This window comes from Arctopsyche grandis, chromosome 13, assembly GCF_051622035.1.
Source record: "Arctopsyche grandis isolate Sample6627 chromosome 13, ASM5162203v2, whole genome shotgun sequence".
Lineage (NCBI taxonomy): Eukaryota > Metazoa > Arthropoda > Insecta > Trichoptera > Hydropsychidae > Arctopsyche > Arctopsyche grandis.
In genome coordinates this window covers 28,012,486-28,024,885 of record NC_135367.1, presented here as the reverse complement: position 1 = coordinate 28,024,885, position 12,400 = coordinate 28,012,486, and the positions used below count along the sequence as shown (strand labels likewise).

Sequence of the window (12,400 nt, the reverse complement as noted above, 5' to 3'; positions counted from 1 at the left end):
ATGCATATCTACAAAAGTATAATTTTTTTCGCTTCTTTCACATTTGGAGCAGTTCAGAGTGCAAACATCTTGGGCATATTCCCATCGCCTTCAATCAGTCACCAAATAGTCTTCAGACCATTGATGAAAGCCTTAGCCGAAAGAGGACACAACATACTTGTAGTCACACCAAATCCAATTCAAGTCCAACCCAATCTGACGTCAAAATACGAACAGATCGACATTCAAGACATTTCGTACGAAACGCTAATGACTGTCAGTGACTTCATAACGGACGACGTGTCAACGTCAAGCATGATGAAGATTTTCAATGACATATCTTCCACTCTTGGAGAAGCACAATTATCATCACCTCAAGTTGAAAGCCTCATCAATGACCCGAAAAGGAGTTTCGATTTATGTTTCGTCGAAAATTGGATAACATCCATGTTCGCGTTCAAGGATCGTTTCAACTGCAGTCTGATCATCATATCGTCAATGATCGGCTCGTTTGCGAATCACGAAGCTTTTGGCAATCCAACCAATCCAATCTTGTACCCAGATAACAATTCACCATATGTCAGTCGTATGACTTTCTGGCAGAGGCTCTACATTTTGTACTTGAACGTCTATTGCAGATACTTGTACTATTTTATTAATTTGCCGAAAAACGACGACATCGTGAAGATGTATTTCGGCGAAAGTACTCGATCTGTGAGTGACATTGAAAATGAAGCTGATATGTTATTCTTGAATGGACATCCTTTGATCAGCGGAATAAGACCATCAGTTCCGAATATTATATACATGAATAGCATGCATATAAACAGACCTAAAAAACTGCCAAAAGTAAGTAAAAACTAAATTTTAACGAAAGTTTGTCAGACCTGAGGATGACGAACCGTCTGGTATGTATTTGAGAATCCTTTCAATATTTTTGCTGATAGTATAGTTTTTAAATGTTTTCATTTTTATCATAGTGCCATGACAGATTAAATCGAAAAGTTATTAAAAAATCTAGCGTTTAAACATTTTGTTCTTCTTTTATATTAGATATAAAACAATTAAAATCGGTTCAATTTTTTTTAAAGTCTTTGATAATTTAATTGAATGAAATTTAATTAATAATAATTTAATTTAATAATAACTATATAATAATTTTATTGAATGAATTTTTAAAATAAGTACAAACAACACATCTACTCCTGTATATATTCGCATTTGAATTTATTTATTTTTAATTCAGGAACTAGAGTCAATTGTAAACTCATCAATTAACGGAATCATTTACTTCAGCTTGGGGAGTAATATAAAAATTTCGCACATATCTTTAAAAAAAATTGAAGCATTTTTAGAAGCTTTCAAAGAACTACCCTACACAATTATATGGAAATGGGACGATGAAGTCCTTCCAAAAATGCCTAAAAATGTTCATATCATGAAGTGGTTACCACAACAGGACCTTTTAGGTGTAAAATTAACATTAATCAAATGGCATTGAATATATTTAAGACACATATCAATTACAATTACTGTTTTTACAGCTCATTCAAATATGCAACTCTTCATAATGCAAGCTGGCTTGCAATCATTGGAAGAAGCCATCCACTTTAGTGTTCCTTTGATTGGAATTCCCTTTTATGGAGACCAATACAGAAATTCACACACAATCACCAAGTATAATCTGGGCATTGAATTGGATCATCACAAACTGACTAAAGACGCGATCAAAAGTGCCATAACCACGATTATAACAAATCCAATGTAAATATAGACTTTGATTAGATATATGAAGGATCCAACCCACTATGATAAATAGTAATGTAGTGTTACTAATTTGTGTGGGTTTAATCTTTGTTCGAAAACTTTGAATAATATTTAAGACTTTACAATATAAAATGTCAATTCTTTATAGCTATCGTCAAAATATTGAACGACTATCTGCTCAAATCAAAGATGAACCAGAAAAACCTTTGGAACGAGCTGTATGGTGGACTGAGTTTGTGCTCAGGAACAAAGGAGCAGGACATCTAAGATCAGATTCCAGTCGATATGCTTTTTATCAATATTTTTTATTCGACATCATAGCATTCTGTGTGTTGTGTTTCGTGTTGATTGTTTCGATCATAATATTTTCAATGAAATTAATATATAAAAAAATTATTAGCGTTGTGAAAACTAAAATTAAGTCATCATAAACTCTGTATTTAAAGTCTTTCGAGATTACAATATTACAATTAATTATAATTACATATCATCATCTAAATATAGTTATTATAATTACTCTTCATTATCTAAATATGATTATAATTACATTTTATTTTGATAATATATTATACGATGTTGTACACAATTAGAAAAGAATTTTACCTCCGTATTCACTTAAATGTTATACACAATTAGAATAGCATTTTGGCCTCCGTATTCACTTAAATATATTAATTTAATAGTCTGTCCAAAAAAGTATATTAAAAATTGTCAAATTATTTTTTTTTAAATATGTATATTATATAAGTATCATGTTAGCAGAATTATTATTTACAAAGAAATGTATTGATCAAAATTGTGTAAAAGAAGAATAATTTTACTAAATTTTTATCACTAACTTAATTTGTGTTGTATTTTTTTTTTCTTTTCATTGTGTAAAAAGATTTATTTAATAAAAATTGTAAATTCCTGCTTGATGCATTTGCAATTTATTTGTGAACTTTTTTATTCTTGATAATAAAGTTCATTTTTTTCAATAATATTACATAATTGCTTATTATATTGCATTATAAATTTGCGCATTTGTGCATATGTGTTTTAAAGATATGTATGTATTTACATGACCAGAATTTGTTGTATTTTATTTTTTCTCTTATAATATACATATGTATGTATGTTTGTCTGGCCATAGTGGCGTATTAGGCAACTGTAAAGACACTATGGCACTTTTTTTTTTTAATAAAATATATACATATTTAAATGCATTTTTTAATAAAATATATACATATTTCAAATGCATTTTTTAATAAAATATATACATATTGAAACCCATTCTAAAGTTTCGACAAACATTTGAATGTTATTTTAATTTCATACACGTGTTTGTCCAACTATAATACAGTATAATTTTCGTATATTTACTGATAAAACCAATATGCAATAAACTTTTACGACTTTTTTAATAGTAAACTCGTAACTTTAAAACCAATATTAAAATCACTATCAATACAAAATGATATTGATTTTTGTATTTTTCCTATTACCTATTTATACATATTACATAAATAAATATAATATATATACACCAAATTAGTAATAATAAAAAGCATTTAAAAATCAAAATCAAAAATTTTTCAATTTAGGGAAACTATAGTTGATAAATGTATTTGTTTTATGATACTTTAAATAGCTTGAAAAAAGAACAACATTATTTTTTTCAATTTTTGCCGGCGCTAGCATCTCTGGCCAATCCAATTGATTATGAAACAATATCGCTCTTTATAAACAATAAAATGTAAATGCAACAATAACTATTCAATAATTAACTATTTCAGTCCCACGCAACATCAGCTCGAATCAGCACGTGTTTAATAATCATTTCAAGATGCAACAGTTGCGTTTAGCACTACCACTTGTATCAATCTACTTCAGTGTCATAAATGGAGCAAACATTTTGGGCCTGTTTCCCATACCCATGGTGAGTCATCAGGTCGTCTTCAGACCACTGATGGAAGCTTTATCCGAGCGAGGACATAAAGTCACAGTGGTGACTACGGATGCTGTGGATTACAAAGGAGCCTTCCCAAACTTGAGACAGATAGACGCGCACAATATCTCCTACCAAGTGTGGAACGAAAGATTAAACTATGCAAAGATGGGTCAGAACAAACGCATAAACCTCGGACAGACAATACTAGAAGCTTTCATACAGCTGACGAAAGTTCAAGTAGAGTTGCCAGAAGTGCAACAATTACTGCGAGATCCAAACGCGAGCTTCGACCTGTGCTTCATCGAGTGTTGGATAGAGACAATGCTTCCTATAAAAGATCACTTTAACTGCAGTTTGATCCTGATATCTTCGACGACAGGATCCTTGGCCAACTTCGACGCCTTCGGGAACCCTTCGAATCCTGTACTATACGTTGACGTGTTGTCTCCTTACTATATGGACTTGGACTTCTGGCAAAGGTTGCATCAAACGTATGCATACGTTATGGATCGATACTTTTACTATTTTCAACAGTTGCCACAGTACAATGCATTCGTTAAAGAAACTTTTGGCGAAAACACGAGATCGATCTCGAAGATCATGAATGATGCTGATATGATGTTTCTATACGGGCATCCGGTATTGGCTGGAGTCAGGCCGATCGTACCTGGAATTATCTATATGGATAATTTGCACATCTCAACGCCTAAGCCGCTTCCTGAGGTGAGGTTTTACCATTTTTATATATTTATTTACAATTTCGCCATCGTGACATTAAAGATTAGCTCCTTAGATTAGCTACAAATTAGAAAAAATATACAATAAGATGAAAAAATAAAATAACCAAAACACTGAGCAACAAAAAAAATTACCAGAGCGGAAACTAATCAATCTTTACCGAATTTGACCCACTAAATTCGAATATGTTAATGATTTTTCGTGGCTCGCGATCGTTTATGAGGTATGAGCGTTTAAAAAAATGCGCAATTTTTACAGTTTTTTGGCTTTTGCCGGCTTTAACTCAAAATCTAGTATTGCTGTGCTCAAAGTGAGTATTGGAATCAACTGTCAGATAGTTTTTCTATTAATTGTAATTTTTTATTGTTTTAAAATACTTATAATTAATTGTCTAGCGAATTTTAAAAGTCAAAAATATATTTTCTTAATGGATTTTTTTTCCGTGCTGTTTTTCGTTTATTTTGCCAGTTTCTTATTTCGCCATGTTTATAAGGATTGGTTTTCTATTTCAGTATTTATTTTTTTATCTAAACTTACTAATATTAGATTTTGAGTTAAAGACCGCAAAATGAAAAAAACTGTAAAAATCGCGCAATCGCGAACCAACAAAAATCATTATTATATTCGATTCAGTAGATCTATCTTAGTAATGATTGATTTTCCGCTCTGGTAACTCAAAAACGTGATTTTTTGTTGCTCATTGTAATTAAAAACAAATATTCAATGCCATTTGATAAATATATAAAAATATAACGTGCTCCGATCCCAAACAAAACAATCTCCCAACCAGATCAGTGTATTTTAGATTAAACAAATCCAAAACAATAGAAATCTGGTTGAGAAACTTGATGCCCCTGGCGACAGGAGAGGAAATCATCAAACTGGTACGTGCCTCAGGTGAGGAGAATAAATAACGGTATCTAATATATCTGAGTTTGCTAGGAACATTGAAGTTCAATATGCAATATGCAATATATAGTGAAGTTCAATATGCAATATCCTCTAGATTATCCGGGAAAGGAAGCACGAATGATCTGAACTATTTTCACTTTAATTAAAAATTCGATAAGTGTATTTCTTCTATTGCAGTTTATATTTATTTATAAATATTGGTCAATAGATCTACATATATCTGCAACTATAAAAATTTTCCTCTATTATAAAATGAGTGCTAATGGTTCAACATTGAACTAACAATGTAGATTGAGTTACTTCATGTACGACAGTCAATTTCATTTTCTTTATTGCCAAGAGTTGAAATAGATAATTGCGATAACGTTGTTTTATTTACGAAATAATTCCTTGATTCATATGGTAAAAATCTTGCTAATATTTTAATATTAAGTTTCTTTAATGTAATTTATGATAAATAAAAAACCGAAATCGTGCATGAATAATCTGTAAAAAGCACCCGGATAATCGACATTTTTGTAATCAATTTCAAAATGGTTAAGTAATATGTATTTGGAAGTTTACATAAAATATTTGTGCATTTTAGGTGCATTAAACAATCTCGTATTATGCATGGAATAAAATATGTTGGCATTAAAAAGTGACCATTAAAAACGATTATTCGAAAAAATAGATTTTAGCATTAGAATGGATACAAAAAGTGGCAACGTTAGTCTTCCGCTATTGACAACTGTCGACTGTCAAAAGTGTTGACTTTTGTTTCTCACTAGTGAAATGTAATCTTAAATAAATAAAACCAGCCCTTATTTAACCTTACCTAAGCAAACCATAATAAATTAAACCTGACCAAACTTTGGTTCATATTTTGGTATTTGCGAAATTGTCGATACAGTTCGTATGTCATTTTAATGCACATTTCATCCACTTTTTAAGTAGCAAATATTTTTTTCAATGATCAAAGCAAACTTACTATTGCAATCTGTATCCGTCATTTAGAAATGCACACATTTTTTTTTTGCAATGTACAGAAACTTCTTTAAATATACAAAAAAAATGTTTAAATGCACATTTATTTTATAAAATGGACGTTTAAATTATTCCCTGATTCAATTAACTTTAAACAATAAATGTACATGCCCAACTATAGATAGATTCGTCAGTCAATGAATTTCTGAAACTGCACTCAAAGTTCATTTCAGAAAATAACGACTAACAAGCGTACGTAGAAGAGAAAATTGTTAGTATTGCTTTCACTAGTTTTTTCAAACAATAAAAAGTTTCTGGAATGATTCCAAGTTTTTATTAGTATTTCATCTTCTGCATTTTTTAAAATTACGATCGATAATCGATCATATTCAATTATTTCTAAGTAATTTTTTTCAGATAGAACTAGACTAGAAATCAATAAGTTGCATTTATATATTGTTCAAATTCAGCCACTCAAAAATCTCTGAATTGAGTGTATCTAATTACCTTTCATTTTATTTAAAAAAAAAGCCTCATTTCATCAACACAACCGAAAATTTTTTAAAGAACGTTTCCACAACTCAACCCATTGCACATTGCTATACATAATTAAACCATGGCACACCAAGTTTACCTATTTTAGTGACTTGAAACTATTCTTTGCGCTTAAAACTTGCTGATATACATATACTGGAATGAAAACCCAGAAATGAGTGTCCAACACGATCAGTAAATAGTAAACCAATAAAACCATTTTCCTCTCCAGTCATATTGCGAGATGTCTTGTTTACTTAAAAAAGAGCTATCAAGTTTGTGTGTAGTTTTACTAGCCATCCCTGATCTATGGCATACAATGCTGTATTTCATGTGTTTGTGTTTTATTATTAAAATAAACTTTGTTTTGGATAACCCAATAAAAAAGTAATCCAAAAGACTTGTCGCATAATCTTAAAGAAAGTAGAAAACTTTCGAAATGTTGCATTCATTAAACTTCAATTGCTTTATTAAGCGATTGTTTTATGACTTGTTGCTGAAGTTTAAATCAAGAGAGTGCCATTTTTCCGTGACGAGTGCAATTGCATTCCCGTCATGCTCGTGATGTTTCAATCAATAAAGTATATGCGGAATTTATTGCTTGATTGAGTCAACTTGACCTTATTTAACTTACATAGGTTTAGATAGCAAATACAGTATTTCTCAAAATGTCATTCTTTGAAACTTGAACTTTGAGGATTTTCAATTTTTTTCTCTGGTATATGTTGTTAACTATATCAATCCAAAATTCCAAACCTATAAGTTTGAACTTAAGGTTGAGTAACGTAATATTACATATTTACTGAAGATCAGTAATTTTTAAAATACGTGATGCTTTGTATAAAATAAAAAATGTATAAAGAAAAGTTTGAGAAAAACTACAAAACACGATATTTATAAATTGAGTGTTACATTTCAGTCTCGTCAGTTTACTATTTTATACTGCACGCGTTTACGTATCTCAATATGAGACATATATTTGCCGTTCTCTTACTAATTACCAGCATTCCAAGCTGTATAAATGGAGCCAAAATCTTGAGTCTATTCCCTATGCCTTCATACAGTCATCAAGTAGTCTTCAGAACTTTAATGGAAGCTTTGGCTAAACGTGGACACAACATCACAGTCCTGACTACAGATCCGGTCGATTACAAAGGAACTCTACCAAACTTGAGACAAATAGACTCACATGACATCTCCTACCACCTATGGACAACTGCCTTCAACTACGCAAAAAATGGCGAACAAAAGGCTTACAACATATGGAGAAAACTGATGAATACAATAATGCAGTTAACTGAAGCCCAATTGAATCTACCAGAAATGCAACAGCTGATACAAGATCCTGATGCCAGTTTCGATATATGCTTTTTCCTATGTTGGGTCGAGCCAATACTTCCTCTGAAGGACCGTTTCAATTGCAGTTTGATCCTCATCTCGTCCATGACCGGATCCATGTCAAATTTTGACGCTTTCGGAAACCCTTCGAATCCCGTTCTAAGTCCGGACTTGGCGTCAACTTACTATTCGGATTTAAACTTTTGGGAGAGGTTGCACGAATTGTACCAGAATGCTGCTCAAAGATACAATTATTACTTTAATGTCGTGTCGACACATGATGCTTTCACCAAAAGGATGTTCGGAAATAATACGAGATCCATCACTGAGATCTTGAACGATGCTGATATGCTGTTTCTAAACGGACATCCTATATTTTTTGGTGTTAGGCCTGTTGTCCCTGGAATTATTTATATGGATAGCTTACATATCAAACCACTTAAACCTCTACCCAAGGTAAAATGCCATTAAATACTTGCGTTTAAAAAAAAATTACGTCGTGTCCATAAGAATTTCAGTAATCAATACTAAAATACTAAGTTACAGTTCGATAGGACTAACGGTGTTCAAAAAATCCCCAAAATACACAGTAACACACACATTTTTTCTAGATCATGAAAACATGATCAGTGATCGATTCCGAGTTCGAATAAGTCAAAATCTCGAGTTCAAATTTTTGCATAATCACAAAACTTCATATATTGTTACTACGTACATATGTAGATAAAGTAAAAACAGTGATTTTGAGTGATTTTTGTGGAAGTAAGCATTTTAGCTAAATGGTTATACTTACGGTTAAATTCACCATCGTCAATAAAGAAGTTTACAAATCAAAATATTTTAAGTTTTAGTATATCTTTACGGTGTTACTCTATTTCTATATCGATAGTTGAATTATGATCGTGAGAAAATTCGACCTCGAAACATTGGCTGATTTTTACTCAATATCAATTATCATGTTTTCAAAAAAATGTGTTTGTGTGTGTATCAATGTTCTTTTCTTTTTTACATACCTCTTTTATACTTCACTTACGATTACAATTCAGGAAAAAATTTGGCTCTTATCCGATCGTTTTCATACTTTGTCATATTGCTCATTTTGATCATCAATATAAGTAAATGTATCCTTCGCCTATACAATGGAGAAAAAATATCGTTTTAGGCGCGTTTGTTTTGATATTTTAATATTTCTCCATCCATTTTAAATAATTTAATCAAAATTAATATGAAACATAAGTAATATTATTATATAACATAACATATAATGAACTGAAATAAAAGTATTACAAATTAGATAATCTAATTAATAATATTCGATTTTTAAATGCTTTTTATTATTACTAAACTATGTTCACAATACATCTTATATCTATTTTAAGAGCTACTGATCTACTGATCATTTTCTATTTTACAATTTTAATTTAATTTTGTTAGTAATCATAGTATTATATTATTCTAATGTTAATGTACAGCATAATAGGAAAAAGAGCTCAAAAACCTATTTACAATTCGTATAAATGCTCATAATACATCTAATACATAATAATAATTAAAGACTCTCTTAATTCGATGATCTAAAGCAGATTGTGTTTAGGTAATCTATGTAATTAATAATATAAATTAGGTATTTAGTAATATATTTAGGTAAATTAGGTAATGTAATTTATATCTTTCTAATTTAGTACAAAAAAATTATTTTTCTAGTTTTGTAACCCAAAATACTGACATTAACTCTATGCGAGCTTAATTACATAATATTACATACATATGTATATATATATATATATATGTAATATATATAGAGATCGGCAGCCATTTTCGAGATTGGTTGGATCATTTAAGTTTGCTCTTTATTATATGTAGATTGCCGACCACTGATTTAATAAAACTTAATGACTTAATAAATGTATTGAATATTATTTAAACAGCAATGTAAATGTATATGTTGAAAATAGTGACCGGAAAAATGCACTCGAGATAGTTGCACTCTCGTGACATCCAAACTTTCAAAGATGCTCAAGGAGAACTAACGCAATAGAATTCCACAAAAAAGCGTCAAGGGGTAGTTGTATGTTATCCGAGGGTGCTAACCTTTTTTTGTGAAATTCTATTGCGTAAGTACTTTTTGAGCGCCTTTGAAAATAAGGACTTCTCGAAACTGCGCTACTATTTAGTGCAACTTTCCGGGAACCGTTGAAAATGATGATACACGTGTAAATGGAATATTTTTGTATTTTTCAGAATCTAAAGAAGATTTTAGATAACAGCAAGAATAAGGCTATTTATTTCAGTCTCGGATCAAACGTCAAATCTTCCCAATTGGATATATCTAGGAGGCAGGCATTCTTACAAGCATTTAGAGAGCTGCCGTTTACAATTTTGTGGAAATGGGAAGACGAGTTCCTTCCTGACAAACCAGACAATGTTTACACGATGAAGTGGTTGCCTCAACAAGACATTCTAGGTACTTCCAATGCTAAAACAAACCAATATCATAACTAATTTAATATTTGAATTTGATGTTTTTAGCTCATCCCAATGTCATAGCGTTCATTTCCCAAGGAGGACATCAATCACTGGAAGAGGCCATTCATTATAATGTTCCAGTGATCTGTTTGCCGTTTGTAATCGATCAGAAATCTAATGCCCAGAGAATAGTAAAGCATGGAATTGGAACTGCTTTGAGCTTAGAAACCTTATCGAAAGACAATATTAAGAATGCGATTATGTCTGTAACCAGCGACTCGAAGTTAGTTATGCAGATGAAGTATTAGTGAAATTTTTTATATCACACTAATCAATGTATATTTGTGTTTTCAGTTATAATAGAAATATTGAAAGGTTATCGAATCTGATCAAAGATCAACCAGAAACTGGTTTAAGCCGAGCAATTTGGTGGACAGAATACGTGATCAGAAATAAAGGAGCACAACATTTAAAATCTCCATCGGCAAAAGTGTCTTTTATTCAATATTTTATTATAGATGTAATCGCGTTCGTAGCCGTCTGTGTTTTGTTAGTGATTTTTACGTTAAATTTTATATTAAAATGTATTCGTAGACTGTTTTCTAAAAAAATGAATATCAAGACTAAGTCGTCTTAGTGTCATATTTTATTTTTAGCACAGTTTTAATAAATTTTATTTATTATATACCAAAGTATTTCTTAATGAATTGGTTCGTTGCTATCAAATGGTCGCAAATTTCACAAACAATCATGTTTTATATTAAATTTTCCGGTGCGGTGCAAGTGCTCGACAATCCCCAGACCAGACTGAACGACAGATAAACTGGATGGCACAGATGCAATTATTAAATTTCGATGTGCACAGATGCAATTATTAAAATGGTAATTATTAAAATTGAGTTAGATCTTTCTGTCGGGTTTAATAAGGCAAGATTCGATAAGTTCGAGATATTTAAACGATTATTTATTTATTTATTTGAGTATAAATTTAGACCATTGTGGCGTTAAAGTAGTCTCTAATACACCACAATGGTTGAAAAAATATAGAGAGATGAAATCCAAATAGACTGTCTCTTGTCAGATTTTGCCAATTTGCCAAATTAATTTTTGAGACAGCTCCATACTAAAATTAGCCTAATCTCTTGTTATTCTCATATATTTAGTTTGCATGTATTTTTTGGAGAGCTATTATTTTTATTGTTGATAATATATGTGCATACGTTTGTGGTATGATTATATATAATTTGCTTGATTAGTCAATCATAATATCAATACTTCGAATTGAACAAATGTAAAATAAGTATTTAGAAATTGTCTTTATATTGTAGAAATTTCCCAGTACTGAAAATGGGACTCTACGTAAAAAAATTGTCCCCCCCTCTAAATAAAATAAAAAATGTGTTGAATGTCCAAAAATTTTATGTCAATGAATAATTTTTTTTTCAGAATCTACACTTCTTGTATATAAAAAAATAGAAACAAGATAAAACATATATAATATTTGATATTCATACGCCGCAGGCTGATTTTTTTCTGAAACTTGTAAAATTGACAAATTAATTAATTATTATAAATTAAAAAAAAAAACAAAAAAATGTTCAGTTTCTTTTAATTGCGATGAAAGTTTTAAAATAATTAGTTATTTAAAAATAATAATGGCAAAGCATAAAAAAGATTAACGATGCCATTTTTTTCAGAAACATGTAAAATGAATCATGTAACTATGTATGTAAATATTTAAATGTTATTTTAAAGTGAACATATGTAAAA

At 30.5% G+C, this 12,400-nt stretch overlaps 1 protein-coding gene across 1 annotated transcript; it reads left to right on the top strand.

Annotated features, from left to right (window-relative positions):
* On the top strand, positions 1-11,315 carry LOC143921698 (uncharacterized). Its single transcript, XM_077445049.1, has 11 exons — positions 1-828; positions 1,226-1,448; positions 1,524-1,743; positions 1,895-2,167; positions 3,330-3,349; positions 3,522-4,404; positions 5,243-5,298; positions 7,746-8,620; positions 10,406-10,628; positions 10,694-10,913; positions 10,985-11,315. The coding sequence occupies exons 1-11, from the start codon at positions 1-3 to the stop codon at positions 11,265-11,267; spliced, it is 4,104 nt and encodes a 1,367-aa protein (XP_077301175.1). The 3' UTR covers positions 11,268-11,315.
* The last annotated feature ends 1,085 nt before the right edge of the window (positions 11,316-12,400 follow it).

Excerpts from the sequence above, each read along its gene's own strand:
- LOC143921698 (XM_077445049.1), top strand. The coding sequence starts at position 1 with ATGCATATCTACAAAAGTATAATTTTTTTCGCTTCTTTCACATTTGGA. Across the intron at positions 1,744-1,894 it reads ACGATTATAACAAATCCAAT|CTATCGTCAAAATATTGAAC; the intron begins GTAAATATAGAC and ends AATTCTTTATAG. Across the intron at positions 2,168-3,329 it reads GTTGTGAAAACTAAAATTAA|GGAAACTATAGTTGATAAAT; the intron begins GTCATCATAAAC and ends TTTTCAATTTAG.